The sequence below is a fragment of the Perca flavescens genome, chromosome 7 (genome assembly GCF_004354835.1).
Source record: "Perca flavescens isolate YP-PL-M2 chromosome 7, PFLA_1.0, whole genome shotgun sequence".
Taxonomy (NCBI): domain Eukaryota; kingdom Metazoa; phylum Chordata; class Actinopteri; order Perciformes; family Percidae; genus Perca; species Perca flavescens.
This window is the reverse complement of record NC_041337.1, coordinates 10,049,405-10,064,793: the sequence shown is the minus strand read 5'-3', so window position 1 is coordinate 10,064,793 and position 15,389 is coordinate 10,049,405. Positions and strand designations below refer to the sequence as shown.

Here is a 15,389-nt window from a genome sequence, read left to right as displayed (position 1 = left end):
GTGATTTGGTTCCGGTGCCAAAACAGGTCTTGGTATCATAATGCACATGCTTAGTATGAGCCTCAATGCCCACACGCTCCTCATAACTTGACTCTCAGCTCTACTTATATACACTACCATGTTTAATCAGAGCTGCGTAATGTCGATTTAATGTGGGATCTTACTGCCATCTTGTGGTGAGTTACAATAATGTACGCGACATTCAGCTACGGAAAATATAGTGGACCCCCAGCATTATGCATGCACCAGTGTTCCAGGTTATTATGGGACTCATTAAGTTTGTGACTTTATTGCTGTATTTTTTATTTTTGTTTTGTATACTCTGCTGTTACCTGAAATGTTGACTCCATTGCCGGATTAACCTATTAGGAGGTCCTGGTTGCAAACAATTGCTGTTGGAGTAGAAGTATAAAGAAGCATAAAATGGAGATACAGATAAAGTACAAGTACCTCAAAATTGTGCGTATACAGTAGGCTACTGGCGTATATGTACTCAGTTACTTTATACCACTGTCTGTTATTCACTTCTCTGGCTTTTAACAATACATTTGATTGTATAATCAAATGTTTTTTTTAATGCAAAATATGAATCTGCAAAGTAACCAATAACTCCAGCTGTCAAATGCATGTGTAGCCTACTGTATATTTCCCTCTGAAATGTAGTGGAGTAGAACGTATAAGGTAGCATTAATGGAAAAGACTCAAGTAAAGTAAGAGCTTCAAAATGTTACAGTACTTGAGTTAACCCATTTTGCTGTTGGGCCCTACAATGACACAGCAGATTGGATGTCCAGAGACCCAGAAAGTAACCAGGACTCATGTGCTGGTAAAACACCACCAGGTTTTTTTAATATAGTGTTGCATTCCCTCACACATTTTCAATTTATCAATTAATCTATCTATCTATCTATCTACAAAGTAGCATAACATGGAAATACTCAAGCAACGCACAAATACACGTTTTTTTATTTTTGTTTTTAAAGATAAATGCACTTAGGCCTATTGTAGAAACACATTCCATCACTGCAAACAATATACACTGTCTGTAAGGTCACACATTTTGTTAGCCTAGTTGTTACATTGTTACTTATCTGACAATGGTAATAATAATTCAGCTAACGTTGACGTAATTCATTTGAAATTAACCATTAATACAAACTACAAGTAAAATTATAAATGTAGAACGTTTAGCCTACTTGTAATGGAGTACTGTAGCTACGTAAATGTATTGTATGTATATGCTAATTTAACTTAAAGCGATGATATTTAACAATTGCTGAACAGTAACAACAAGTGGCAATTATGGGGGTTAGCCAATTAGCATTAACGCTAGCTAATAACACTATTAACTGGTCATACCAAGTGAGGCTGTAGCAGCGAACCCCCCCAACTGTATTTAATTGAGCGTTTTATGAATAGAACTTTAAATATGCTTTCAAAGTTACATAAATTCGCTTTAGGTAGACTGAGTAACGTTATTGCTGAGCCGTTACGCCTCATCGAGTGATATGCTGTCAAACCTTTCCATAGCTGAAGCTGTAGCATCACAACATGTGACGGATGACAGATGTTGCTGAAACTCCTGCTCCGGTTGTTTCATATCATACAGAGCATATAGTTACAGAGAGAGCGCGAGCGAGAGAGATAGAGAGAGAGAGAGAGAGAGAGAGAGAGAGAGAGAGAGAGAGAGAGAGAGCGCGCGCGCTCCATCTACTGTTTACAGTCTATGGTAACGTTACATCCACGAGAGGGAGAGCAGAGCGGGTAGCCTGGTGGGGTTAGGAAACTGATAAAGAAGGAAGAGTCATACGTCATAAGTTTGCATTGGTGCCAGACTTTGGTTCACCAAAAACAAGGAATATCTCCCAAATTAATGTAGGACATCTCAACAGAGAGATTTCTGACCCTACAATTAGGTGATTAACGGCGCCTCCTGACAATAATGGGAAACATAGTGGATAATGCTGGCTAACATACGTCATAATTAACGGTTGAAAGGCTGGTAAGTTAATAACAAAGCTGCTCTATTACCATCAAATCGTGTAGAATGCTGACGTATGTGATTCGTAATGACTCTTCCTTCTTTCTAGTTTCCTTGGGTGAGGTCAGGAACTCGGTCTTTCCGCTCTCAAACCAAACCCCCATTGGTCACTCGGCTATCCAGGGGAACATTTGCCGTCCCGTGATTGGCAGCTGCTCTCAACGACTTGCACTTGATTGGTTGAAAACGTTACGCTGTCTGTGGGCTGAGAACTTGATGATTCTGTTGGTTCCTGACTGAAATTAGAGAGATTGAAGGGGCTGGGCTCACAGTAGAGAAATGGCGAGAACGGTTAACGAGAGCGGGTGTGGAGAAGAAACACAGAGCCAGGAGCCGCAGGGACCGGGCCTGGGTTCGGCCAGATGGGGTCCACAACACGCCGGTGCCCGAGAACTGGCAAATTTATACTCCCCAGGTGAGTCGATCCCCTTAGCAGCTCTGTCTGCTTGTTAACTCGGTTTAAGTGTCCTAGAGTGGTGTGACACAACGACAGTCTTTACAGTATAGCGTAGTTACCAAAACACAAACAGAAAACAACTACCATAAACCACTTAACTGCTACAGTTAAATGACACATTAAGACTGTTGTTGTTGTTGTTGTTGTTGTTGTTACACAACATGAATCGTGAGCTTGAGCTTGAATTTGTGTTTGAGTCGCTGTTGTTCTTTGACATTTCTAGCATTCGGGCAGAGGTTAGAATAATCCATCGCTTTAGCTTTAGGCTCAGACGCCTCATTTGTCTATGGCGATGTTGTGACCTTTCATAACAGTGTTGTTTCTCAGGCAGCCCACATGCTGTGTAACTCAGAGGGCAACGCAAAACCAAAAACTAATGGTTGAGGTAGTTCTGAGATCTTGGCCAGTCCACTGTGCTAGTCCTTCCGTCATTCATACCATTTAAACTTGAGCACCATAAATTAGAGGCCTTCACGCCCATTGTTCAAATACTTAATGTCTTTTGACCTCCTTGCATCAGTTGAGGATCTGACAGCTTTGGCTGGCTATATGTTGTTCAGACTTCTGCCTGCCAGTAGGGTTTGTTAGCCAGTAGGACTGTGTAAGCTTTAGTTTTGATTATACAGTGTCCTATCATTTTCAGATGCTATGGGTTGTTGACATAATGTGAACATTGTGCTTATAAGAACTGCCGCTCAAGTCTTTGTGTTGAATCATACTGATATGTCTGCTGTGTTTTTCTTTAAGGCAAAAGATGTCAGGAATGGGTGAGTGTCATCCTCTGCTTCTCTCTCATGGCCTTCAATTTCATTCACCTTCTTGCCAATTTCCACCTGGGACATCTGTGGTACATCCTGTTGAGTGTTGGTAAGTACTGACTGAAACATTCTACAGTGTTCTTCTGTTGTTGTATTGTCACTGGTTGGTGCACTCTGTTCTACCTAATCTAAACAAAGTGTTGGTTGTTCTCTCTGTATTTGAATGTTTTTCTCATCCTTCTTCTGTGCTTTTCGCCTCCTCAGTGGCAGGAATACTTACCGCAGACTTTGCGTCAGGACTTGTCCATTGGGGGGCTGATACATGGGGATCAGTGGATCTACCCATCTTTGGGAAGGTAAGGTATCTATTGTTTGTACTCTTAAATAATCTGTTTTTGAAAGGAACCTGTTCCTGCATCCAGTTTGCCTTTTCTTGTTTTTCAGGCTTTTATACGACCATTTAGAGAGCACCACATCGATCCCACAGCCATTACCCGTCACGACTTCATTGAGACCAATGGTGACAACTGCATGCTTACCGTAGTCCCTCTAGCAAACATGGCCTTCAGCTTCCTCACCCTCACCCCCCGTGAGTTTTGTATCAACAAACCGAGTGTGACATTTCCTTCTGTCTGATTTTCAAAACTATTCCTTCAAAAATGACCATGTACAGGGAAAAGAAACACACCAAACAAATACGTTTCTGTCTCCTTTTTTGCAGAGGAGATTTACCATGTCTACCCCTGGTTCTGCTACTTGTTCGCACTAGGCGTCTTTGTGACCCTAACTAACCAGATTCACAAGTGGTCGCACACGTATTTCGGCCTGCCTCGTTGGGTCGTGTTCCTGCAGGACTTCCACATCATCCTTCCCCGCAAGCACCACCGCATCCATCACGTCTCCCCCCATGAGACCTACTTCTGCATCACCACAGGTTTGTCTTTCTTATAGGGATTACAGATGAAAATCAAGCCTATACATAGTGTTTTAAAGATGGAATCTCAGTTCGTGGGATGAGAGATTTTTCATTGAGCTTTGTCTCTCCAGGTTGGCTGAACTACCCTCTGGAGAAGATGGGTTTCTGGAGGAACCTGGAGGATCTTATCCAGGGTGTGACGGGAGAGAAGCCCAGGGCGGACGACCTGAAATGGGCTCAAAAAGTGAAGTAACGCCGCAGGCTAACCGCATCCTACCTCAGAAGACGCGGGCTCCGTCCGGGCTTCTCATCCCCTTTTTTTGCCTCACACAGACTGTAATCCATAGAAAGCAAAACTAACAAACACTTTCTGATGCCATAGCTTTAAGTCTTGCACATTTTGTCTGTTTTTCAAGAGGAGGGCTCTGTTGATGGAACTTTTCATTACTCCCTCGTGGAGATCATCGTTTCACAATTGCAATATATCCTAAACTCTTTGTGTGTCTAACACAAATAATAACTTTTTTTGAGTTGATTTCCAAATAGAGAGAAGGTATGATCAGAAACAATAATTTGAAATCGCTTTCCAAGAAGATTAAAAGATTTCCATCACGTCAGAAAATTCAAACAAGCCTAGGAAAGAACACTTGAAAGAGTGAACACTCACTTTCCACTCCAGAGACAAAACCGTTCATTTTCAGAGTGGATGAACCACGTTGTATTTAGCACTGCTTTTGTTTCTGGATAAGTCTTTGTATTTCCACCTCATCAAGGGTCTTCTTGAAGTGCAAGTAATGGCATTAGATTTAGGCCGTGGTAAGTAGTAGAGCTGGGGTGATAAGGTATTTTTGGATGCTTTATCAATGTGGATAGCTAAAGAACAAAATGTTCTGTTACATTTGTTGATTTCTTGCACATTTGGGTTCAGCTGCTGTTTTTTTTTTTTTTTTTTTTTTAGAAGATGGGTGATGACAATATTTAATAGTTTAGTCATGAATTTATCAATCTGAGACAATGACTACAGTTGCAGTGGAAGAGTCAATGCTACTTTAAGGCCACTATCATCCCTCCAGAATGCTAAATGACAGATCTGACCGCTCAGAGACGGGTTTAGTTTAGACAAACCAAAAACAAGCCAAATTGCTCATATTGCTGTTGGATTCTAAGCTTGCATTTTGATTGGAATTTGTCATGTTATCTGACCATTGAAACAGTTTGCATTTATATATTTGATGATAGTGGAAACACAGAAGATGAGTGATTTGATCTAAAAAAAGTGACATTGACGTGTGTAACTGAAGTCAGCGTTGATGCTTGGCCATTAGAAAATCTGGGCAAATACTCATGCTGTTGTTTCGCTGAGTCACTCCGGCCCGACTAACTAGTCTTTTCAGATGATCATGTCCTCTGTCAAAAGTTTTTTTAGACCTTTTTATTTGTATAGGACAGCTTAGACTTGAAAGGGAAGGGAGAGAGAAGGGGAATGACATGTGGCAAAGGGCCGCAGGTCGTACTTGAACCCGTGTTGAGAAGTAAACCTCTATACATGGGCGCCCGCTCTACCAGGTGAGCTAACCAGGCGCTCACCTTTTAAGTTTTTATTTGACTCCTGATGAACAGACAGGTTGGCAGGAAAGAGGCAAATGGATTTTGGTCAAGCTGCCTTACGTACGGACTACAGATGCAGTACTTTTGTCGTTAATTTGTGTCATTTGCTGCACTTCTTTGTGTCGCTGCAATGGTAATTCTGTCTTTCTGGGATTTGTGTCTCAATTAATTAGATACAGATACTCTGAAGTTATGTGCCAACAGTCCAGGAAGGAAGGATCCAGATGAGATTATGTAACTGATTGATTGAAAGTTTTTTTTAATGTAATTTGTAAATGTATTGTACAGCCAATAACTATGCAGTGTAATAAGAGGCCCTTAACCATATGTCTTAACTCCTCTGATTAGGTTAAAATGCCTTTCTTTTTCTACTATTTCACACATATTTGCTATTTTAAGTTGGAAAACCAGAGCTTAAAAAAATTGGCTACTTAAACCGCATGACTAAATTACTTCTACTAATTAAGCTGTGACTTATACAGACGTAAGAATGCATGCATGCATACAGCATGAAATTAATTGTGCTGCTTTCAAAAGATGAACCCAAATTTTGACTAAATGTTCCCAGATTTGAACTTTGAAAATGTTATCTAATAAATCCTAGATTTTCAGGTGTAAATTGGAGGAGCTAATCTTGCTGTTCAGCTGGGTTGATCAGGTTAAAGGTTGAATTAGTGAGCTTCTGATGTTGTACTAGACAATTTATTGATAGTATATATTTTTATTACAGTAAAAGTTCATTTTGAAACCAAAATTATGCTTTATATGATGTAATATTTCAGCTTTTGAATCCTTCATACTTGATTATATTCAATTATTCGCCATAGGTCAGCAGCAGAAGTACACTGCAGATTGCGTAGTTCTTGTAGAGTATTGTGAGAAGTAGTCTCGTATGCGATAGGTAGTGTAATACATGATGGTAAATAGATGCCACTATGTGTCACTGCGTCAAAGTTTAAGGCCTGTGTAGAAGTTCTACTCCTGAAGCTCATTTTGATCAGTTTTAGGCAAAATATAGTTTGGACACTGCTAACTTTAAACAACTTATTTTATGAATGGGAGTTTCTGCGTTGTTGGCCCTGTTGGATGATTTGTTGCTTCAGCAAATAGTTTTTGGTGATAATATAAAAGGAATGACAACTTTTGTTTTTGTAATACAATAGCTAAGGGTAATGGTTAGAAATACTAGACATGCCATAATTAGTTTGGAGATTGACAAAACGGACAACCTTGCAATAAAAATATATGGATGTTCAGAAGAAACCAACGACATAACTTGGAGACAGACTTGCTATTATTGCTATTTGTTATTTATAGTTAGGAGTCTGGTTGTGACTATAGATCTAACACGCATTAACTTATTCTTCATGTATTCTCCAGATGATCTCAGGATTGTGGTTAGAGTGATTTCAATAGGTTATTATTAATTTGTGAAAAAAAACCCCCCCTCTCCATTAGTGAAGTTGAGGCCGTTACCTAATAGATAAAAGTTGTATAAGTCAGTTGTTTTGATTAGATTCTGTTGACCGAATGATTTTAAATGCATTACAGGTTCTATTGTAGCCATATGTCAGTACAGTTAACCTGGCCTCATGTTATTGAGGTAGAATTTGTGATTAATCTGTGATAGGTTTTTTGCTGTTTTAGAGACAGATATCAGTGGATTTGAAGGGTATTTTGTGACAATGTGTGGTTAACAAAATATTTTTCCACTGGAAATTGTAAAAGCAAATTAACTTGTTGGTATGTGGGGTGGGCATTTGGTGGTAACTTTCAACATGCTGTGTTGAAATCACTTTTGTAATGATCGTTTTAGACTTGTTATTGAATTGCCTTATCCTCTCCCTGATTGATTTACTGTAAATCTCGACAGCGACATGGGAAAGCAATTTATTGACTGACTGAATTGCCCTTCACTTGTCTCTTACTTGTTCTGAGTCGAGGCCCATATGGATGGTGTAGTTGGTTGTGTATGCTGGTGGTGATGGAGTTTTAGATATCAGAATAATGCCTTGATGCCTTTTTGTTGTCTTCTATTTGGGAGACTTGCAATGTATATATTAAACTGTATTTATAAATAAACGGTTGATAATTACTGCTTGTTCTCTGATTCTTGCACTTTTTTTAACTTTTTAATCACCTTACATTTGTAATACCTCTAATAGCACATACTCTATAGTGACATCTCTCTGTAGTAGTTCTGGTGGCTACTAGACTATCACTTCATTGCTGTGATTCTTTCTTGTTTTTAGATTAAAAATGTAGCTATACTCTCTGGATTACTGTCCCGTGCATTACATTGTCTTTTTTTTATCATTACAACTCAACTTCAAACAACTGACCTATGGGACATAATGTGCAAAATCATGGCATAATTATGAATATTCTGTATTAACCACGCACTCTCAGACCTATGCTTCAGATTTAATAGCCTACTGTACTTACATATCTATATACAACCCCACCTAGACTGATCCCTTCCAATAACCTGTTTATATTTTATAATCCATACTGTTAACCTGATTTTGGCATTGTGTATATTTAGGATTTGCACCTTTATTGTTGTATCAGACTCTTATATTTGCACTTTAATACTGTTTTCACTCTGTATTGCAACTCCTGCACAGCAATTTCCCTCAGAATAAAAAAAGATTTCTTATAATTAGGCTACATGTTCTTTTGATTGTTACTTTCTTCTTGCTCTGCCTGCATAATCTCTTGTTTTAGTTTACAAGTAGTCTTTTTCAAGGAAGACATGTTGACATCACAGTAACAAAACTGATTAACACAGACGTCATAAATGTTATTAGTAATTAGTAATTAGTAAAACACATGCTCTTTTCCCACTATAAGTCAAAAGGAATGCTATAGAAAAGGTTTTGTTTGTTTATACTTATTTATCTAATTAGTTAGAGTTTGTGTATTTCAAATAAACAAACGTATAGCCTAACTAGGTAGTTATAGTTTGTGTATTTCAAATAAAACACTTGAACTTGGCTTGTGCACCTTTTTTCTTCACACACTTTGAGATGTTTTCTGAAAATAGTGAACAGTTAAATCCTTGTACACTATTCAATGTATACATTAAGCTTCTAACCACTAGTTGGACGCTAACAGTGGACGCGATGCTCTGCGTTTCTTCAACGCACCGTTGTCCACAATGGCAAAACTACGTGCGCGCCCCTGCTGTGTAGCGACAAGATGGCGGTCGCCGCCGGATTAGGTAAATGTACGAAGAAATATATCATTATTAGAAGCTGAATAATCGTCTGAATTAATTGTCATGTTGTAGCTATCAAGTTTTGTAAGGAGGTTGAATATCTACTGACGCGCCTGCTGTGTGAAAAAATGCAAGCTAACGTAAAGCCTGGAGGTTCTGAAGGGAATGAATAGGAAACGATGCTATAAGCTAACGTTAAGCTAACGTAACTTAACTTATATAGAAGGGCTACGAGATGCACTATGGCGGCCGAAATGGAATTTCATGTCGTTTAATAACCATTTAATATCCGTCATCTGCGTATATAACATTGTGTAAATTGTTGGCTTTCATTTTATAACGTAATTTAGCATGGCGGTGTTAATAGTTTCTACTGCCGATGCCAGTGAACCGCCCGGGTATTGTATTACTACCTATCTGCGATATAAAAATAATAATGTTAGTTACTGACTCTGAAAACGTTTGTGTCTCAAACCGTGTCATTGACCTTACATGTTATCAATAGATGTTGGTGCATCGACATTCAGCCTTCGTGCATGTTTAAACTGTAACCGTTTTAGCGTCAACAATGACGGTACGTTTTTCTGAGACTTCCAGCTAATCAAGAAAACCGGTTGAGTTTTCAACGAAGGGCTCGCGACGTGATCTGAGCTAAAACTGCTGCACCATCTGTGTTTGTTAGCGTGGCTTCGTTAACGGCGCAGCACCACCATAGCTCACTGCAGAGGCCAAATGATGCAGCATCATCGAAGCCAGATGCTAAATTTGAGGACATGAATAGCGTCAACCAAAGGGGTGATGAAATCAACTATGGCACACCTTATTTTCCGGGTTTCCTTGTTTGTGTCTGAATGAGTCATGCTCACCAGCCCATACCTTTTTTTTTTTTTATAACCGCAAGTCATTGCTCTGGCAGATTTACAATGGTCGCCAGACGGTACCTAAATCCACTTGTCGTGTTGGAAGTGTGCATGTGTGAGCATAACAGTCTTACTTTGGTGTGTTTTGTCCACAAACAGGCGTTAAAGTCCCTCGCAATTTCCGGCTCCTGGAAGAGCTGGAGGAAGGCCAGAAAGGTGTGGGAGATGGAACAGTGAGCTGGGGTCTGGAGGACGATGAAGACATGACCTTAACACGGTGGAGAGGGGTGATTCTTGGCCCTCCAAGGGTGAGGGGTGACACTTTTTAACACTTAAATGAGGACTGTGCAATAAGCATTGAAGAGGTTAACAGACGGTCATGTTAGTGTTCCAAAATCAACAAATGATGCAGCATTAGTTGTGAAAGTGAATTTGAGACAGCAGCACAATAAAACACCTTGGTAAAGATAAAATCTTACATATAATATCACAAAAATGGCAGGAAGCAACAGGTAGCACATAAAACAGTCTTCAGAGTGTACATAGCTGAATGGTTTTAATTCCTTTTTGAAAATTAACAGTTTAGCATTGATTTTTTTTTATGCTAAATATAAGAATTACTTATGTATGCTGAGGAAATTACTTGAACGTGTTTAGAGTTTTCTATAGTTTTGGTTAACTGCCTTTGGAGGCTAGGTTAGTACAAGTGCAGCTCAATATGTATCCGTAATGCGTAGAACTAGAAGACACCTTAGAAACATACCTCAAGGACCTTTTATCAGAGGACTGTGGACATTAACGCATGTCAGACTACAGCTGGCTCAGCCAACACATTTATAGTTGCTATGGAAATGGGTATAAATATAGACATTTTTAACCATCATAACCAGAATTTGGGGTGTTTTCTCGCATGGATTTCACATTGATGGTATTGTTGAATACATTGAACATTGTGTGCTTGTGTTGACTCATCTCTCCCTACCTCTCTGTCCGCAGACGAGCTATGAAAACAGGATGTACAATCTGAAGGTTGAATGTGGGCCAGAATACCCAGAGTCACCACCATTTGTCAGATTTGTGACAAAGATAAACTTGAATGGCGTGCACACCTCCAACGGTGTGGTATGTAAATCTTCTAACCCAGTTCCTATTCTAGCTTGATTACCTAATTTAGGAAGCCCCAGCCGTCAGCCGTATTTCTTTTTTTTTTTTTTTTATTCGGAAATCTTGTTGAGCCTATTCCTGCTACACTGATGGATGCATTTGGAGAAAGAACATAATTGGGCTCATGTATATTTTGTGATATCAAAAGATTATGTGCATGCAGCATGTTATCACATTAGTGGAATGTATACAAAAAAAAGTAAAGGTGTCTTGCCTGCTCTGTAGACAGGTCAGTACAGATAAGCACGTTCCTGTTCTAAGTGCATGCTTGAGTGCATGCTTGATCTGCCAGCTAATGCAACCATTGCATTATTTCCGGCACAAGAAGAGATGTGGTGCTTCTACGTAATCATTTAGACATTTTAGGGTGCTTTGACGAAGCACTTTAGTCTAAATCTAATTATTGGTTACCTAAAAACATGGAAGTATGGCTGTACCAAGAAACTATACAGAATGGCTTTAGATTAATTCCACTCAAACGGTTTATCTATTATTCTTGATTCTCATTTTGGATGTGCACTTGTTTTTTCACTCCCTTTTAGTTTTTCAAATGTGGCAACGCCCGACCATTTATTGTCCTCCATTTTCCTAGCTTCTGTCATAATGAGCTTACTTAAACATACCATATCGATGACAGTCAAACTCAGGATTGGACTTAAACAAAAAAGCTAATGTGAAAACTTGCCTAAACATAAAGAAAGTCACCTGTGATCACATTTCGCATGATATCATAAAATATCTTTTATCTACATTTAGGAAGGTAAAATTTAACATACGGCACATTCTAGATAAGTTTGTGATTTTTGAATCCATCCATCCATCCATACACTCATTCTTACTTGTTCTCTGTCCTGCAGGTTGACATGCATGCAGTGACTGCACTGGCCAAGTGGCAGAACTCCTACAGTATCCGGATGGTGCTGCTGGAGCTGCGAAGGCTCATGACCTGCAAGGAGAACATGAAGCTTCCTCAGCCACCCGAGGGCCAGATCTACAGCAACTGAGCCCCTGCTACTTTTGCCTCCATCTTTTTCTCCCTTCCCTCCCCCAATTCCCAACTCTTCTGTTTTGCTTTTCATCCCTTTATCCCCATCCTCTCCGCCATGTGACATTCAACCTCTTGCCAACACCTTGCTGTGAGCACACACAGAGCAGAATCATTTTACAATTATTACTTATTACAGATACATGCAAACATACGTACACACACAGATAAGCGTGCGTACACACACACACACACACACACACACACACACACACACACACACACACACACACACACAATAACAGACAAATGCAAATCTACATACACATATATCTTTATACACACACTTCTTAGCGTTCATGAGTCATTCCAGGCCCTCCCCTCCCTCTCCCATCACTGGAGCTCTGGGTGGACTCAATGTGACAAGTCCTCAGTCCACACCAGATACGATCATTCGAATACTGTACATGTTACTAATCTTTTTTTTTATTATTATTTGTTTAAAAAAAAAAAATGCAGATTGTACAATAACATAAATAATCTTATTGAGTGTACCTCCTCTGTGTGTTGCCTTTTTGTAACATTAAAAAATGGCCACTTAACATTAACGCACATAGTTCACTAAACATGCTGTTAGTTATTAGATAATCTTCAAGGTGTACAAATAAAGAAAACCCAAATCCATTCAACTTGGCAAATAATGTGAAGTATGTATTGTCATGTGGCCAGATGTCTAATGAAATATTTTCCTCCGTGTGTGTTTGCACAGAATAAATGTTCTCACGCAGTCCTGTTGTAAATGCATGACTGCAGCTCAGCAAGGTGCCTGGAAGTGATCACCTTTTGTCACACATGGCTTTTTTTTTTCTTCTATGTAAGAATTGTCCAAAGTGAACATTGTGTATCTATACCACTATATCTGATTATAATATGCATAGTAGCATAGTATACAAGTCTACTGTAGGTCTGCAGAAGTCCCAGTTTTAAACCGTGCTTGACAATATAGAAGTGAAATCAGCTACCTCTTTTGGTCCTGTGTAACGTCAGACGAGTTCATCTGACTTGTGAAACTGTATTTGCTACTCCATGTGAAAATTTGTTTAACTTTCTCCACTTCTTTCATAAATCTTAATTCATGCTTTTCATGCATTTGTGTCGTTGTAGATCACTACGTGTTAGTCATGAAAGTTTATATAGAGCACTTCTATAGAACTTCTCTTACATGCAGCGTTCATTTACATAACTTCTCTATGACCCTCAGATTCAGCAGAAGCACTCTGAGACCACTCACTTTCTTCTTTAGAGTTAAATGAGAAGGTTGATACCACTCTAATGTCTAAAAAGTAGATATGAAGCTAGCTTACAGTAACTTCAGTGGTGGTTCTAGACCATTTCAAATGGAAGAGCCAGGCTGGGACCACATGCCATTTTAGGGGTGTAACTAATGTCAAACAAATGTAGTGGAGTAGTAAAAACTGCAATATTTCACGCTGAAATTTAGTGAAGTAGAATTATAAGGTAGCGTAACATATTATATTCAAGTGTCACAAAATCCCTGGCTGTTAGCAGGAAGGTTGAATATCTCCCTGATAATTCCTGACAGCAAAGGCCAGTTGAGTTACTTACTGTACTTGTACTGTCTTTCTACATAGATAAAGCCGGTGACAGAAACTAACAGCAATATCATTTTTGTTACTTACCACCAACCCTCCATAGGTGTGGGTCTACAAAAATACTAACCATACACATATCACAGTAAACACAAGAATACTAATTCAGTGTTAACCTAAATTTTATTTATCATTGCACGTTATTAATGTCCCCTCTTTGAGGATAAAGGTGGGGTTAAAAATGTATGAAAATATTTACCACAGTTAGGGGGGGTGCAATGGGGAGGTCAACGCTAAACATTACGGGGGCACCGCCACTGCTTAGCTTAGCATAAATATTGTAAATAAAGAGAAACCGCTAGCCTGGCAATGTTTTAAGGTAAACAAATCCACTATTTAACATGTATTTCTTCTCATAACTCAAGTTCTTAGTGGCTCAACAGCACACTTTCTGCTTGTTGGTAAAAATATTTATTTGTGAAATCTTAGTGGTCAAGTTTGCTGTGGTGGAAGAAATACTCAGATCTTTAACTTAAGTAACAGTAGCAATACCAGTGTAAAAATAATTTGTCCTGCATTCAAAATCATACTTAAGTAAAATTGAGCGTACAAATATATATTATATCACAGGATTATAATCAGTGATGTATTAATGTGTACATTACTAATGTTGCAGCTGATAAAAGGTAGAGATCATGTTTGTATTTATTATATACTGCTGGCTGGGTAGCTTAATATACATGACTACATCAAAATGATTTAGTTAATTTACATTTTGTATTAATAATCTCAATCTGCAACCTAACTAGTAAATAATGTCATATAAATACAAAATTGGCCCCTGACATGTAGTGGAGTAGAAGTATAAAGTAGCATAACATGGAAATGCTCAAGTGAAGTAAAAGTACCTCAAAATTGTACAGTACTTGATTAAATGTACTTAGTTACATTCCATCACTGCAGGTTTGTGTATAAGATCAATTTTACCACCTAAATATAATCTAGTTAATTTTAATTGATTGATTGGCTTTTTTTGGCCACTTGGGGACAGTTGAAACAATGAAGTTCTAATGTTAAACACACACGCAAAGAGTTGAATATTTACACATCCAGCAGTCACGGAGCGACATGAAGTCTTGTTTGTGTCCACCTGATGAATGTAAGTCCAGTAGCCTCAAGACCCATCTCTTCACCTCTGCCTATCCGTAGCCCCACGCCCCCCTCCCTTTTCATCTGTGCCTAAAGTTAGTTCTGTTTTGTTTTGCATTGTTTTTATTAGCTACCTGCCCCGTAAAGCAACTTTGAGTTTGTGAAAAGCGCTATAAAAATTCAATTTATTATTATTATTATTAACTTTCTGTTAGCTCTGTTTTAGTCTCTATCAACTCCTGAGGGAAATATCTGTATCTTTAGCAGCTAAATGCCAGCTAGTCTAGAGTAGAATAGAATAGAAGATACTTCATCCCCCCCGCCCCCCACGTGGGGAAATTCGAGTGTCCAGCAGCTCACACATAAACACACATTCCCATACACAACACAGTTCCCCATAATAAATACATAAATACAATGCAAATGCATACACAAGAGAGTGTGCAGTTGGTTTACCAGAAGTTTTTCACTGAAAACAGCTGCCTGCCTCAGCCTGGTAATATAAGAAGTGAAATTTGATTGTTGTTTCGCATCGGCGCCTTTCCAGCAGTGCAACAAAGCAGCTGTCAAAACACACAGCTGTGGCTATTTATACCAGTGGTGAACTCAAGTACTGTACTT

The 15,389-nt window shown here is 38.9% G+C and overlaps 3 protein-coding genes across 5 annotated transcripts in view; 2 read left to right on the top strand and 1 right to left on the bottom strand.

The window, feature by feature from the left end:
- The window catches only part of klhl12 (kelch-like family member 12), a 50,182-nt gene extending 40,015 nt beyond the window's left edge, over positions 1–10,167 (bottom strand). Inside the window, exon 1 of the mRNA XM_028582721.1 lies at positions 9,995–10,167. The gene's annotated coding sequence lies outside the window, so the exon portion shown is untranslated. The remainder of the gene's footprint in view (positions 1–9,994) is intronic.
- On the top strand, positions 2,062–7,875 carry peds1 (plasmanylethanolamine desaturase 1). Its single transcript, XM_028582727.1, has 6 exons — positions 2,062–2,456; positions 3,246–3,365; positions 3,521–3,612; positions 3,701–3,845; positions 3,978–4,190; positions 4,304–7,875. Exons 1-6 carry the CDS (start codon positions 2,321–2,323, stop codon positions 4,423–4,425), a joined length of 828 nt encoding a protein of 275 aa, XP_028438528.1. The 5' UTR covers positions 2,062–2,320; the 3' UTR covers positions 4,426–7,875.
- LOC114558640 (ubiquitin-conjugating enzyme E2 variant 1) lies at positions 8,897–13,154 on the top strand. Of its 3 annotated transcripts, none has more exons than XM_028582729.1 (4): positions 8,897–9,003; positions 10,020–10,168; positions 10,857–10,982; positions 11,882–13,154. In XM_028582729.1, the coding sequence occupies exons 1-4, from the start codon at positions 8,982–8,984 to the stop codon at positions 12,026–12,028; spliced, it is 444 nt and encodes a 147-aa protein (XP_028438530.1). In that variant the 5' UTR covers positions 8,897–8,981; the 3' UTR covers positions 12,029–13,154. The 3 variants fall into 3 exon arrangements, with proteins under 3 accessions (XP_028438530.1, XP_028438529.1, XP_028438531.1); XM_028582728.1 differs by having other exon boundaries at positions 8,899–9,009; XM_028582730.1 differs by lacking the exon at positions 8,897–9,003 and adding an exon at positions 9,666–9,795.
- The last annotated feature ends 2,235 nt before the right edge of the window (positions 13,155–15,389 follow it).

Bases quoted from the DNA above. Each gene is read 5' to 3' on its own strand.
- peds1 (XM_028582727.1), top strand. From the start codon at position 2,321: ATGGCGAGAACGGTTAACGAGAGCGGGTGTGGAGAAGAAACACAGAGC. The intron at 2,457-3,245 runs GTGAGTCGATCC...TTTTTCTTTAAG, and splicing joins GGCAAATTTATACTCCCCAG to GCAAAAGATGTCAGGAATGG. The intron at 3,613-3,700 runs GTAAGGTATCTA...CTTGTTTTTCAG, and splicing joins ATCTACCCATCTTTGGGAAG to GCTTTTATACGACCATTTAG.
- LOC114558640 (XM_028582728.1), top strand. From the start codon at position 8,982: ATGGCGGTCGCCGCCGGATTAGGTAAAT. The intron at 10,169-10,856 runs GTGAGGGGTGAC...CTCTGTCCGCAG, and splicing joins TGATTCTTGGCCCTCCAAGG to ACGAGCTATGAAAACAGGAT. The intron at 10,983-11,881 runs GTATGTAAATCT...TCTGTCCTGCAG, and splicing joins TGCACACCTCCAACGGTGTG to GTTGACATGCATGCAGTGAC.